Source organism: Garra rufa, chromosome 11, assembly GCF_049309525.1.
Source record: "Garra rufa chromosome 11, GarRuf1.0, whole genome shotgun sequence".
NCBI classification, from domain to species: Eukaryota; Metazoa; Chordata; class Actinopteri; order Cypriniformes; family Cyprinidae; genus Garra; species Garra rufa.
The window spans coordinates 3,997,998-4,014,245 of NC_133371.1; the positions used below are offsets into that span (position 1 = coordinate 3,997,998).

At 35.1% G+C, this 16,248-nt stretch overlaps 1 protein-coding gene and 2 long non-coding RNA genes across 5 annotated transcripts in view; 2 read left to right on the plus strand and 1 right to left on the minus strand.

Moving 5' to 3' along the window:
* The window catches only part of nectin1b (nectin cell adhesion molecule 1b), a 181,066-nt gene extending 166,339 nt beyond the window's left edge, over window positions 1–14,727 (minus strand). For all 3 annotated transcript variants that reach the window (XM_073850379.1, XM_073850381.1, XM_073850380.1), the window contains exons 1-2: window positions 14,433–14,727; window positions 5,371–5,488 (exon numbers count right to left, since the gene is read on the minus strand). In XM_073850379.1, coding sequence (XP_073706480.1) covers window positions 5,371–5,488; window positions 14,433–14,715 — 401 coding nt within the window. In that variant the 5' untranslated portion in view covers window positions 14,716–14,727. The remainder of the gene's footprint in view (window positions 1–5,370; window positions 5,489–14,432) is intronic.
* On the plus strand, window positions 8,488–8,995 carry LOC141345217 (uncharacterized). The gene is made up of 3 exons (XR_012356979.1): window positions 8,488–8,571; window positions 8,665–8,730; window positions 8,860–8,995. It is a non-coding gene; the product is annotated as an uncharacterized lncRNA (long non-coding RNA).
* On the plus strand, window positions 9,260–10,050 carry LOC141345162 (uncharacterized). The gene is made up of 3 exons (XR_012356961.1): window positions 9,260–9,314; window positions 9,461–9,532; window positions 9,624–10,050. It is a non-coding gene; the product is annotated as an uncharacterized lncRNA (long non-coding RNA).
* Window positions 14,728–16,248: the final 1,521 nt, after the last annotated feature.

A 16,248-nucleotide genomic window follows, 5' to 3' on the forward strand; every position in this document is an offset into this window, starting at 1 on the left:
GGAGGATGGTACAGTCTACTCTGTAAAAGAAATTCTGAACTCCCGACGTCGTGGTGGCAGACTAGAGTACTTGGTTGACTGGGAAGGCTATGGCCCAGAAGAGAGGTCATGGATACCCAGGGATGACATCCTAGACCCAAATCTTCTCACTGAGTTTCATGCTACACATCCCCAATGCCCAGCACCACGGGGTCGAGGTCGCCCACCACGAAATCGAGGTATTCGGCCCTCAGGAGCGGGCCGTGGAGGAGGGGGTTCTGTCATGGCCACACCAGGCTCATCCTCCACTCAGATCACCCAATCACCAGAATACTAATCAGCAGCACCTGCGTCTAATCACCAAGCCCTACAAGAGCACGCTCACTGCACTCCCTCATTGTCTGGTCACCCTCGTGGAATTAGACTCGTATGTATGCTCTAACTATATGTTTCAAGGATTACCTTTATTCAAGCTTCTCCTTTCGTTCTCCCAGTGTTTCCTCGTCTCCTACAAACTCCAACTCCAACGCTCACTCCAACGGATCTCCTACCAGCTCCTGGCGACCAGCCAGCATTCTATTTGTGCAGTGCGTGCTCTGATCGTCTGGTAATACACAACTCTCATTCATCAAGACCAGCTGTCTCTCACCAAGGACAGTTAATTCATCTGTGCTTTGCTCATTCTGCTTTGTCAATAAACATACCTATTGGATTTACTAACATCTCTCGTCTGAGTCTGCGTTCCGTTACAGCTTGTGTGTGTGCATCCATAGTTGTTCTGGATTGAAATGTTCTGCAACAGCGCGGTGATGACCTCCAGTGTAGCGCCCAGGGGACCCTTCAGAACACATTTGGTGTCCGCTCTCCACTGCTGCTGTGGCCGTCCCCTCTTATCTGTCACGCCGGCGCCCGTGTCTCTACCCATCACTGTCTTCTCCTCTGCCTCGCTCTGAAATCACACCATTCTCCTCTATCTTACCTTTTCTTCCATTGTTTATCCTCTCGCTTTTCTAGCAACTCCCACTGTTTGAATGAGATAAATATTCTTGCTATTTTTAGAGGCAATTGCACATTTCTTTTATCTGGTTTTAAAAGTAAGTTGAGTCATCAGTGTTACTGTGCATGTTTGTGTTCATGATACAGTGTTATGTTAGTAATCACTGATTATATTCAATTAAAATTTATACTATTATAGATTTTATTAATCTACAGATTTTTTTTTCTTTTTTATATTTTCTTTTTCACCCAAATTTTAGTTAGTAATTATGCTGTTTTTTTACTTGTATTATTAGTATTATTTTTTAATATCAGTTTTTTTTTTTAGTTTCACTTGTAGTTATTTTAGTACATCAACTTAAACTAAATAAAAATAATAAATGCTCACTTTTTTATTTTATGTTATTTTATAATTTGTATATGCTTATTAATTTTAGTTAAAATATATTTTAATGCATTTAGTTTCAAGGGTCAATGTTTTTTTTATGGTTTTAGTTTTGGTTGAAGGGATAGTTCACTCACAAATGACAATTCTGTCATCATTTCCAAACGTGTTTGGGTTTCTTTCTTCTCTAGAACACAATAAAATATATTTTAAAGAATGTTGGTAAATAAACAGTTGATGGTAGCAATTGATTTTCATAGTATATATTTTTTTTCCCATATTAAGGAAATCAATGGCTGCCATTTGGTTTGGTTTCAACAGAAGAAAGCAATTCTGGTTTGGAACAACCTGAGTAAATAATGACAGAATCTCTAACTATAATAACTCTGTCACAATATGATTCACATCACTGATATGGCCACTAAGAACCCATCTAGCAATCATCATTCAGAACCCTTTAGCAATGGACTAGCAACTAACAACAACACCTTACACCTTGGTGGCAACTTTGTACTGACAAGCACCAAACCAGAAGCTCTTTCCTGTTCTCACTTCCTTTAACCTTATCTTTTCCCTTCTCAATCCACATTTTCCTCATTCCATCCCTTCCTTTTCTTCTATTTCATTCCACTACCAGTATCAGCATACCAATTACTAATAAAAATGCCTCGAGAAGACCTGAGCGCCATCCACGAGTCCCTCTTCACAGATTTGGCTGCTGTATATGTGTCTTTTGATACCCTGAATAGCCCAGAATGCTCAGCGCTTTCCTCTCTCTCTTTCTCTCTCTCTTGTCCTTTCTCATTAAAACCCACCCCGGTCCACAGAGGCAGTGCACCTTGGGCACTGCCAGCTATTAATCCACCACAGCTGAAGTCCGGTGACATGTTTTCCTTTCCCAGCTTTCGCTGCCTAATTACTGAACAAATTGCCACATTTATCTCTCTGTTTTTTGCTGCATAATTCCTCCATTTTTAACACACAACTTGCTTGTCCACTGTGTCCAACGTTGTTGGAGGTGTTTCGTATTGTTCACATTTACATACGCATGCGTTCATGGGAATTTGCTGGGTGATGAATGACGGGACATTCCGCTGTGCTAATTGGCATGTAAGTGTGGCGCATACGGAAATGTCGTGGCACTGAATTACAATGCTGCACTAGGGAGTTCAAGCAGAAGGTTACATGGGTCGTCTTACAGACTGGACCTCACCCACGAGTGCAGGAACAATCTGGAACAATACATTAGAAACCTTATCAGCTTGTCTCATGAATATTAATTAGGTGATGTAACCAGTGATAGGCTGATAGGTCAGGCCAATTAATCAGCTTCAGCTTGCTGTGTCCACTTGGCCCAAGTGTGTAAGCTCTGAAATCTGCCTACAGCCATTTTAATGGTCAATAAACAATCAACTGATTGATTGGCTGATTGATTGATTGATTTAATAGAATTGTAAGCCCTACTAAACTAAACCCTAAAGACACAAACATGTCAGAAATACTAATCTCCAGTTGGCTAAAACGCCAATTAATGGGGTGTATAATGGTTAAAGGGGTCCTATTATGCTCTTTTACAAAGTCTTTATTTTGTTTTGGGGGTGCACTAGAACATGCTGTTATGCTTGGTTTGAAAAACACATTATTTTTCCACATAATTTACAATATTACAATAGCTTTCTCCCCAGGCTGGCACAAATGGCTCGATTAGTTCCAGGTTTAATGAAGGCCCACCTTCGGAAAAACAAAATGTGTTGTGATTGGTTAGCAGTCCCATTGCGTTACGATTGCCGAACAGCTTAGACGGCGTTTCAGTCCTGCCACGCCCCTTCCCATAGCAGCAAGTTCCGTGTACAACAGCGCAAGCCAGATCCTTACGTTTTAAATATGGATTTTTTTTTTTTTACGAAAACACATCGCATCATTAAAGGAGGCTTTTCCTGACCCCTCCAGAGCCATGTGAGGCACTTTTTATCATGGATCAACTTGTTTTGGACTAATGGAGAGAAACACTGGTCTATGCCGTTCAGTCTATATGCCGTTCTAAAGCTTGGGAATGCCAGGATTATTTTTAATATAACTCCAATTGTATTTGTCTCAAAGAATGAAGTCATATACACCTAGGATGTTATCGTCAGTCTGCGAGATCGCCGATGTATGATATTATCATTATTGTGCTAATTTATTTAATTATTTACAAGCCCAAAACCAGCTCTAGCATAAGGCTAGTGAAGCTATCTACACTGTATGATGAATAAATCTCTTAACACAAACTGCACACGTCTACGGCGTGGCCACCGATTATCGCCACTCTAGTCAATGCTTGCGTTTACCTGCCTAAGTTCCATAGGCAGGATTTATTTCTATTATTATTATTATTATTATTATTATTATTATTGTTATTATTATTATTTTATATTCTAACGGACCACGTAGTGACATAGCATCCGGAAAACAAATGCTGTAGTCCAAAGGAGGCATTCATTGTAGTTCTTGAAAAGGGCTTTTTTAAAAATGAAATATCTCCCTTTGAAGTGGACTTTGAAATTTGTAACTTTGTAGATGTTTTTTTTTTTTTTTTATGCCCACACATACATACCACACACTGGCTATAATTCAAAAAGTGAAAAAAAAAAGCATAATAGAACCCCTTTAATACAAGTTAAAATAGTTAATAGTTAATGGTTTCTATGCCCTTGACCTCACATAAACACCGGCATTGTTCTCAGAAAGGTTTAGAAAACAGACCTGATACTGTCCTGTCAACATCCATTTGATAGTCAAAGCAATGATGTCATTTCTTGCTAACATACTTTGCATTTAAACCCGTAGCACCAGTAACTCGACAACCATCACCATCACAAGACTCATGCTGACAAACAAGACCCGGCCTCTGTATATCTCTTTCACTGTTCTTTCAAACCGGTATATTGCTAAGGTAAACATTCATAAGTACACAAAGCATAGCTTATTTTCTCATGTTTGATCTTGTTTGAAGGGTTATCAATGGCTCTGTGAGTTCTGAATAGAGGCATTGTAAACGGCTTTACTTATCTTGATTGAGCGCTAACCGCCAATGAATGAAGAAGTAGTTTACGGAAGGAAATTATTCTCTTATCAGTCATAACACATCTATGCTGTCATGTAGTATTACAGTAAACTTAATATTTCAGAGGAGTACTCTTCAAACAGCAATCATCTTTTATTTAGTTAAATACACAACCAGTCAAATGTTTGGACACACTGATCCTCATGATCTTAAACACCTTTTGATCTAAAGGCTTACGAGTAAATGCTTGACTTTAATTTGTAGACAAATTTAAATTATGCATTTCTTCAGAAACCAAAATGTTGCTTATTTTTAAATTGACGGATTAGATAGAAAAAAGTAAAGCAATACGTTTTTAGCAAATGTGAACTCCTCTATATATTATTTATTTAACATTTTTTCATTTGTGCTGTTTCATAGTGTTGAAGAGTGTACCATTATTTCAAAATGTGTAAAAAGTAATAATACATAAAATGAATAGATGTGTGCAAAAATTTGACTGGTAGAATAAACAAATAATGTATAATTGGGGGAAAAAATACAAATGTTTAAAAAACTATTTCAGTAACACTTTACAATAAGGTATAATAATGTATTTAACTAACATGAACAAACAATGTACAATACAGTTATTACAATTTTTTATTCATCTTTGTTAATGTTAGTTAATGTTAGTTAACAAACAACTTTTGATTTTAATAATGTCTTAGAAAATGCTCAAATTAACATGAACTAATCAATTAATAAATGCTGTAGAAATATTGTTCATTCTTAGTTAATGTTAACTAATGAACCTTATTGTAAAGTGATATCACTATTTCAAATCTAACCATTTTTGTTACTTTTATCTTTCACTATTCTTTTTACCCAATACATTACTCATTCATCTTATTACATTAATAAACTGTGACAACTAAGTTATTATTCGTAATGTGGATTAGTAGGTCAGATGAGAATAACTCACAGTTTCCATTGGTAGATGGTGACGGCTGGGTTGGCGTCTGCGTTGCACGTCAGCTTTACGTTTGGACGATTCAGGTACCAGTTCCCATCAAATCCCTCGATTTTTACCTCTGGCTCATCTGTGTGAAAGCAAAAAAAAAAAAAAAAGTCTTCAGGCAGGGGCTCAGATGGCTGTTCTGGGTCACATGACTTGACGATGGGTGCTTGTCATAATACTGATTAATGGTCTGGGCTCATAGCTAAAAGGTCAAGAGTTTATTTCTTAAGCGATTGGGAGTAGAGCCAACAAGTGAAGGGTTACTGAGACTACAACCACCACTGTGCCCTTTAGCTACCCACTTAGCCGCAAGCTGCTCTAGGGCAACTATTCCAGAAATTGGCCTAATTGGATAAGGACCTCAGCTAAATGCCAAATTTCAATTCATTACAGCACAATTTTTTTCTAATAATGACGATATTAAAATGCACTGCATACTTGATGGTACCGGTCAGTAATTTCTATGTCTCTTCAGATTTATTCTTAATTGCTTTCATGAGCATGTATAAGGCCGAACAAATTCAATTTGGAAATGTTATACCAAAGGGTAACTTAATTAACAAAACACTCAAAGTAAATCAAGAATCAGGACAAGTGATTCTCTGTGAACTCACCGCTGCTCTAAACACAGCCTTTCACACAAACAAACGGACCGTAAGAACAACGCGTTCTATAGCGAAGTGTGGGAGAATGGGTGGATTTCCGTTATCAGTGTGCTGTATGGGGGCTGCAATACTGCTCTAAACTGCCCTAAACAATAGCTGATAACAACAGTGGCTGAGACAGGCCAGTGACACATCTCTTCCTGCTCTGAACCTCCTCCGCAGAACTTGCATAACACCTCAGCACAAATCTCATTATGCATTCGTATGTATTGTTTAGACATTCTTTGACATTCCAGTGGGGTTTTTGTATAAATATGTCACTAATCAGACAAGTCAGATGAATAGTTACATCAGCTAAATCATTAAACCAGTTGAATTAAATATGTTTTTTTTATATATAAACTACATTTTGAAAAATAAATCTGCTTCACGAAGCCATAGAAGAACCTTTTTTTTTGTCTAAATGGTTCCATAAAGAACCTTTAACATCTGAAAAATCTTTCTGTTTCACAAATGGTTCTCTGTGGTGGAAGAATGTTCTTCAGATTCTAAAATGGTAAGAAAGAGATGGTTATTTAAAGAATCTTTGACTGAATGCTTCTTTGTGAAACCAAAACTGGTTCTTCTATGGCATCACTGTGAAGAACCTTTTGAAGCACCTTTATTTTGTGTACTGATCAAAAGCTTTGAACAGTTTAGACTTCACTAAAGTCACAATGCTGCATTTAAATTATTTTTTCCTCTGATGGCATTTTTTTCTTCAGCATCAAATTTAACATCAGAAATTGTACTAATATGCTGATTTGATGCTCAATTATTAATACTGGTTCTTATTATTATCAATGTTGAACGGTTTTGCTGCTTAATAATTTTGTGGAAACCATTTTTCCAGGATTCTTTAATGAATATAAAGTTTAATTAACATAATTTTTTATTTTGTAACATTATAAATATATTTCCTGTCACTTTTGATTAATCAATTTAATGTGTTCAGTAATACAATTATTATTTACTTCTTGATTAAATCCTAACCAGCACAACATTGCTAATATTCAGAAATTCTAGAGCAGCAAAGTGTCACAGAAGAAGCATGTGACACTAAAGACTGTAGTAATTGTGCTATAAATTTAGCTTTGTTCATCACAGGCATAACTAATTTTCAAAATATATTAAAACAAAACAGTTACAAATCTGTATTTTAAATTACATAAACACACTGAAAAAAATGTTTTTCTTAGATATTTTGGCTGGAAAAATACAAAAAATCTAAATATTCATTAATCAAGAAGGATTTTCTAGACAAGTAAAACTTATTTTATTGTTTTCAGGAAAAAAACAAAACAAGTTAATATTAAGTGAGTTTTTGTTTAGAACACACTCAAAAAAATGATTTTTCAGTTTTGTTCATTTTACCTGAGCAATTCATGTTGAATTAATGCCATTTTGGCTATTTTTCATTTCAACATGATTGTGTCATGTTAAACTGTCTTAAAACTGTCACTCGTTGGTTTAACATGAAGTTTTCATTTTAAAAGTACATGTTTCAATCACTTAGCTCAGTCAAACTGTTAAGACTGAAAAAAAAAAAAAAAAAAAAAAAAAAAAAAAAAATATATATATATATATATATATATATATATATATATATATATATATATAGGCTATAATAACTTACATAATATTTATTTTTATTTTAAATATTTTTGTTTATTAATTTATAGCTTGATCATAATTATAGAAGTGCAATTAAATGGTTATTGGTGTTTTTAGGTTTGTTATTTGTCTTAAATTGCTGTTACTTGAAAGACAATGCATTATATCCATTTAAAGGATATTTGGTTTGTGTCGAATGAAGCACACACTAGCCTATTAGTATGTCTAGTGACAAAATAAAGCTAATGTGGAGTTTAATAAGAAACATTTATTGTGCACATTTAGTGCAAAGCAACATAAATGAAAATTTTATAAAAAAAAAAAAAAAATAAGGCCTTTACTGTTGTTCATATTTATTTGGTTTAATGTCTACTTTCTAAGTTGTGAAAAACAAAGCACATAAAATTATTCATAATTACTAATTTTAAAACTTTTATTTCGAGAGAAGAAACTAGAAGAGAATTACATAACTATACATTTGTACTACATACAATTCATTAAGAATAGTGGACTTAAAAATTGAATATTGACATTACAATATACACCCATCACTTCACACTCAGCACATTCAGCACAGGAGGTGGCGGTATGCACCGAAAAAGTTGATATGCGACCCGCCAGTAAATCCATAGAAGAAGAAGAAGAAATCTAGATAATAAATCAGACTGATACAAATAATGTTTAATAAAAGTCAGTTGCACATATAAAATGTGTTTTTATTAAGTCAGTCGGACTGAATGTCAAAACAGCCTGAAAAAAAAAAACGACATTCTCAACCTAAAGGAAGCGGAAATTTGTTGTGACGCAATTTGCATATCCCGGCGGCAACGTTCAAATGTGTTATTGCTGCGCATGTCTGAAATAGATCGCCACGCCATTAACTGGAATATAAGCTTAGAACAAACAGGTACGTGTTCATCCATTTCTATCACTGTTATTAGAAACAATATTATCAAACTGTTTTATTTTGTTGGTTGATACTGATGTGTTATTATGACAGAATGCACGATTGTAAGCCTAAATGAGATGACCACGCCATCAACTGAATTAAACGGCAAACAAACAGGTAACTTTTTCGTATATTTGCATCAGTCTAATTAGAAACAATTTTGCCAACTGTTTTATTATGTCGACTGATGGGCCTACGGATGAATTTATGAAAAATGTATAAGTCAGAGTCTCCCTTCTTTCTGAGGTTAAGAAGAACAACAAGCAAACTGAGAAGATTAATGGACGGTGGACCTTTCATTTGCATTGAGAAGACAAGAGGTTGTCAAAGAGTCTCCACTTATTGCTGACTTTATGAGCAGATGGCTGGCTTTGTTCCAATAAAATGAGGTAATTCACCCTAATGTCTTTAGGTGGGATTTTACATAAAATTAAATGTATTAAAATGCCAGTAAGTCAAATAAAATAATTTTGCCATATAAGCAAGTTAGAACACATAGGCTAGCTAGCTTTTTTGGGCATACATTAAAGTTTTGGTGTTTTTCTCTTTGTTTTAGGTTTGTGCTGAATTTGCACAGATAACAACTGTTGCCTTAATTTCAAAATTCTTCTCAAAGCTGGATGAACACACTCCAAGTCTTCTGAGGATCTTTGCCAAGAAAGGGACAAAGGATAAGGAAACTTCTTTTGCCACTTACACAGGTATGACAACTGCAAAAATTGTTTTTCTAGATAAATTAATCATTTGTTTCTTACTTATGATTTGTGTGACTTGAAAATGTATTAGTTGATTGGTACATGTTGCTAATTTTCTTTATTTTCCCTGGTGTGTCTGTATTAATGTTAAGAGGGAGTGTGTCCTCAAAGCCCTGTTTGTCTACCTAAATGAGGATCCTGACAATCTCATCAAGGAGTACATGGTATTATTGCCTGAATATTCTGACAATATTTTGTGTATAACAATACTTTTTTTTTTTTTAGTACATTAATGTACTTTGTTTCTGTTTATAGGATGTCGATTTTTCCAACGTTGAAGCTGCACTCAAAGAAATGGTGATGGGCGTTTTTGTCATCGGATGTGAAGTTGGAGATGAACCTGCGGATGTTGGAGTAGTTCTTGAAGGAGTTACAGCACTAGAAGGGCTTGGTAATGTAGCTAATGGTGTTGCATTGCTGATTGGGCTTATTTATGCCCTAAATCTTAGTTATCCGAAGGAGCTTCGATACACCTTTGAACTCCTGCAAAAAGTGTTCCTGGAGCTTGATGGACACAAACTTTCTACCCCAGTTCAAGCCCTCAAGACCAAGCTTTTTACACCTCATAAAAGGACTGATGAACAGACTGATATTTACCTTGAAACTGTGTTTTGTGTGAAATGGTCAAAACATGTTCATGTTCACACATTTTTATTGCCTTTATTGATTTGATTTTTTTTTTTTTTTTTTTGTACGTCAAGGCATATGTGAAGAGGAATAGTTTCCTTAATTACATTTGGTCTTAACTCACCCAAAGAAGGTCAAGGAAAACCATCAAGGGTTTCAATGACTCATGGGTTAGTTAATGGTTACTATTTAAATTTAAAAAATGTTTTTGTCAAACTTGTCCTTTTAAACACTTTTTTTTTTTTTTTTTTTTTCCCAATGACTGTTTTAAAGGGATAGTTCACCCAAAAATGGAAATGTGATGTTTATCTGCTTACCCACAGGGCATCCAAGATGTGGGTGACTTTGTTTCGTCAGTAGAACACAAACGAAGATTTTTACCGAAAACATGTGCAGTCGGTTAGTGATTTAATGGAAGTGGATAGGCACCAAACCTTTGAAAGTAACAAAACACTCACAGACAAATCCAAATTACACCCTGTGGCTCTTGATGATACATTAATGTTCTAAGACACGAAACGATCGGTTTTTGTGAGAAACTGAACAGTATTTATATCATTTTTTTACCTTTGATACACAGCCACGTCCAACTGTCATGAGCACGAGCTTTTCATTCGGCTCGTTACATGTGTACGCGCTCTGGCGTAGTATACACAGTGCACAGAGATTTTGGGTATATTGGCTATTCAAAACGGTAATTACTTGCTATATGCTGATTGTTCAAACCGATTTAAAGGTAAAAGATTATTTTGCTTGCGTGAACTGACCCGAAATAGTTTTTTATCATCGATTTCCCCTTCCGGCGTTTGCGTAAACTACACCAAAGCGCGTACACGGGTAACAAGTCGGATGATGAGCTCGTGCTCAGGACAGATGGACCTGGCTGTGTATCAAAGGTAAAAAATTATATAAATACTGTTCAGTTTCTTATAAAAACCAATCGTTTCGTGTCTTAGGACATTAATGTATTGTCACGAGCCACAGGGTGTAATCTGGATTTGTCTGTGCTAGTGTTAATTTCGTCACCTATTTTTAATTTAGTCTTAGTCTTGTGCCAAATGTCCTTGTTAGTTTTAGTCATATTTAGTCATTCACATATCTTTTTTTGTTAGTCAAGTTTTAGTCGACTAAAAGTCTCGTCATTTTAGTCTAGTTTTAGTCAAAAGAAAACTCAAGGTATCTTAGTCAAGTTTTAGTCGACTAAAAGTCTCGTCATTTTAGTCTAGTTTTAGTCAAAAAAGAACAATATATTTTAGTCTAGGTTTAGTCAAAAAATTGTAGTCTTTTTTTAAAATAACACATTATTACTGAGATTATTACTGATACACATTTCAGTAAAAAAAGTGTTTCACATATCTCAAACATTGGTTAAATGTCATAATTACCTGACAAAATACACTTGTTGAATGATTTTTGTTGAATGCAAATGTTAAACGTGTCTGGTTTTCAATTTCAGATTTAGGAGACACATTCACAAATGATTAACCCTTTCAGTGGTGACTTTAAAATATTCTAGCGGACCCCTGAGAGTGAGTTTTTTTTTAAGCGACCATTATTTTAGAACGTTCCTCCTTATTGTTTCCATGGCGACGCATCAAGCTTGTCACGTGACACAACACAGACACAATAACACTGTATGACAGATCGCTTTTATTTCGTTTTTCCTTTTTTATCCAGAATACTCACACACTTGCTTACCATGCCATGAACTATCTAATATTCCGATTCACAAATATGTGTGAATTAGTATGTTTCGTCGTTTAAAACCCTATAGAAATGATCTGGATCGTAATCTGTAACGTGAGATGGGCGCGGCCATATTTGTTCGCGCTGCTGTTCAGGCTCAGAGAGTCCTGTCAGCCGTATTTACAGCACATATACATTCATCCGTTTCTCCCGAAATACATGCAAGTAAGTGGCTGGTGAACTAGAAGAGGAATAGAGTGAACTTTTTAGTTACTAAGCCTATGTGTATGTGATATGAATAAAACACATCGGCAAATTATATTTGAATAGATTGTTATTTGCTGCTTCCATAGACCTATGTGTGTATTTTACAAACTCTAAATATCTCCTTTTACTAGTACTTATGTGTATTTAAATGTCTGAAACCTAAAATAAGCGTTATGTGGTTAAAAACACTGCATAGTTGTGATTATGACAAGTGCAGAGCTCGTCCGTCTCTGGCTCAGCGCCAGCCAGCGCGCCAAAGCGCAGTTTGAATATTTTAAAGCCGTAACAGCTGATGAAAAAGCAGAGACGATTGTAGACGAAAATGAAGAGAGATTTTATCTTAGTTTTTATTTTATGCAAAACATTTTCGTCTCGTCTTTTTTCGTCAACAATAATGCATGTTAATTTAAGTCAGCGTTTTTGGACAGTGGTGCAGTCTTGCCATCGTCTTGTCTTAGTCATGAAAAAAAAGGTCGTTGACGAACATATTTCGTCTCGTCTCGTCTGACGAAATTAACACTAGTCTGTGCGTGTTTTTTGTTACTTTCAAAGGTTTGGTGCCCATCCACTCACATTAAATCAATAACAGACTGCACCGGTTTTCGATAATCTTCGTTTGTGTTCTACTGAAGAAACAAAGTCACCTACATCTTGGATGCCCTGGGGGTAAGCAGATAAACATCACATTTTCATTTTTGGGTGAATTATCCCTTTAATGGCTTATGACTGTTCTTCAAGGAAAGACGTTTGAATGACAATGTATTTTAAATAGTTTTCAAAGATGTTCCACATAGCACACATTGTGTTTGCTTTTAATTTACAAAAAATATCCGGGCACATTTTGGAATTAGAATACATTTACAGACAGCTTGATGGACACAAGCAGTTTGATGAACAAACATAACCCAAACATTATTTTTTTTTCTTTAGAATCAGAGGTTACTTTCTTTTTGTGAAGTGCATTAAAAGCAAACACACTTTGCTATTTATGTTTTATTAATGGGTTGTTGTACATGTAGGAATGTAAACCTGTTTGTTTCATTTTGCACTGTAAAGGAAAACATTTCTGTACATATTTATTTGTGTTTTATATAAATTGTCAAATGCAGGCCTAATGTGTTATAAGTGTTTGAAATGTTTTTGAAACTGTGAGACCTGCTTAAGCTGTTCCCTAGTAAAAAGAATTTATTACATATTTGCTGCCTCTGTAGTCATTGAATTATGGGGAAAAAACGTGTGATATTCATCATTTTATAACATATAGTAGTAACTTGACTAAATGGGATTCATTAGAAGTGATGTAAACATATCAGCGTAACATCAAGGATTAAATTTAAGATAACATGATTAACTGAAGTTCAATAAAAACCATTGTTTCAAGTTAAAAATAAGTATTTAAATCTTGTTTAGTGAATGTCATCTGTTCATGTTAAATAAACACAAATATTTCAAGCTGGTTTAACATCATCCATTGTTGTCAAGATAATGTGGTGTAATCACGTGGAACCACTGTCCACGATTAAATCATGTTCAACCAAAGTGCTATTTTTTTGAGTGCAAGCAATAAATCTGTCAATGGGGTAAGCAAAAAAAAATCTAATTTCAATCAGAATACAAGATTATTTTTCTTACCCTATCGGCAGATTATATTGTTTGTTTCAAGCAATTTTGACTTTTTTTTTTTTTTTTTTTTTTTTCTGAAAACAAAACACTAATTTTTACTTGTCTAGAAAATCCTTGATTTAAGAATTTTTAGATATTTGGGCTGGAAAGAAGACAAACAAATCTAAGTAACACAAGCGTTTTTTGCAGTGTTTGGCTTGTTTCCAGCCAAAATATCTAAACATTTTCTAGATGAGCAAAAATTATTGTCTTGTTTAAGAAAAAAAAAAAAAAAAAAAAAAAAAAGTCAAAATTAAGCGAGGTTTTGGTTAGAACAAGCAAAATAATATGCCAATGGAGTAAGCAAAAATCTCATTTCAATCTTATTCTAAACAGAAAACAAGATTATTTTTCTTACCCCATTAGCAGATTATTTAGCTTGTTTCAAGCAAGAACACACTTAATTTTGACTTGAAAACTCGTTACTTGTCTAGAAAATCCTTCTTGATTTTAGAATGTTTAGATATTTTGGCTGGAAATGAGACAACAAATCTAAGTAAGAAAAGCATTTGCAATGCCGAGCAGATTTGAGCATACACTGCAAAAAAACTATTTTTTTTGTTTGAATTTTTTTTATTATTATTATTATTTATTTATTTATTTATTTTTTTTTTTTGCTTAACCCATTGGTAGATTATTTTGCTTAATTTTGAAGAAAATATTTTTTCTCATCTAGAAAATTTTTCAATATTTTGGCTGGAATCAAGACAAAAAATCTAAGTAAGAAAAGCATTTTTTGCAGTGTATAAGACTTTTGACTAGCCAACAACATGTCTATTATTTTTTCTTGCTGGAGTTTGAAAAATATTAAGAAATACTTACACTGAACGTTGAGTATGACGCTGTCAGTAAAACGTTCGGCACGGTAGGTAACGATGCAGGTCAGCTTCTGACGGTGAATCTCGCGGCTGGGCAACAAAATGTAGTTACTGCGCACGGTCACAGTGCCGTTTGGATTGCGCGTTTCCTGAAACGTGGCTTCGCCCTTCATAGTGGTGTCCCATTTGATGACGCTAGGAGGCTTGCCGTTAGCCGACATGCAGGTGGCCACAGGCATCTTGCGTTTCGGCGTCCTTGCCACGATGGTGGGTGAAGTCAAGGACATCTTGGTCACTGGCCGTGCTGGATAAAAGAATAAAACAGTAAAAAAACAAGAAAAGAAACACTGTGAAAGATACTAAAGTACTGTGTGAAACAGATCAACAAAGGCGCCCTTGAGAAGCTGTGAAGAAAAAAAAATTAAATGTTTCTTATTCTCCCTGATCCTGTGCCTCCAACACTAATCTTGCCATTTTGAAAAGTCGTTTTTTCCCCGTCAGTATAAATCAAGCAGTTCACTAATTTCTTTTTCCCCTACCCTGTGTTCAAAGGGAAAGCATCAGTCAAGCACTCAAACAGATGTAGAAACCACTCGTTTCTCGCGGTGCCCAAAGTCATCCAATCTCGAGCCTTTATGGGCTGCCAATTAGCAATTAACAGGCCCACATCTAAAGGGAAGATGTGTGTTTATGTGAGTGCGTGTCAAAGAGTGCTGATAGCAGCACTGAGGTTTGTGGCGAGGGTTGATATGACATGAAGAGGCTCTTTGAAAGCACTGGTTATCTCCATTCAGGTTGCTCACTCTTACTGCAGTGCCAGCATTCTCAGAGGACGCATGTGAACGTGATATACAAAATAGGCCTGGGAGTTAACAAGACACACTAGTAAAAAAAAAAAAAAAAAAGCACCCTGGACTTGAGCCAAGCAGCTTCCTTTGCTTGCTTAATGGAAAACATATCAACACTTCATTTCTAATTAGATTTGCAATCAGTGGGAGCATAACCCACCTCTCTAATGAGATACTCCTCTTTTGCACTCCAACACACATGCATATACATCACGTTGCTTTTCCTAACCTGTGCAGCTTCGTAAGAGATGACTCACTGCACTGCTGTTGACACAATTGTGCGTCAGAAAGGAAAGCTTTATTGATGTCTGTTTAAGACATTTATTAAAGTGCATACATTTAAGACGTATGCGGCCTTATTTTGTACCACCCATGTGACATGGGCAGAATGTCTGAGAATCTGTTTTTTTTTTAACAATACAATAAAAGTGGGTCATGATTTAAACAGCCAAGCCCAAAAAGACAACATAAAAGTAGCCCATCGTGCACTCACTGCAAAAAAACGATTTTCTTACTTAGATTTGTTGTCTTGTTTCCAGCCAAAACATTTACAAATTCTTAAATCAGAAAGGAATTTCTAGACTAATAAACAATACTGTTTATTTCAGAAAAAAAAAAAAAAACTACTCAAAATTAAGTGTTTTTGCTTGAAACAAGCTAAATAATCTGTCATTGGGGTAAGAAAAAATAATCTTGTTTTCTCTTTGAACTAAGATTTTTTTGCTTACCCCACTTGCAGATTATTTTGCTTGTTCTAAGCAAAAACTTAATAATTTTTACTCGTCCAGAAAATCCTTCTTGAATTAAAATTTTTTAGACATTTTGGCTGGAAACAAGACAAAAAAATTAAATAAGAAAAGCTTTTATGCAGTGTTATATTCCATGTCTGCTGAAGTCATATGTCATGATTCATTTTAACCTATTGCAGACATTGCAGAACTTTTTTTGTCAGCCGAACTAATCTGAATCAGG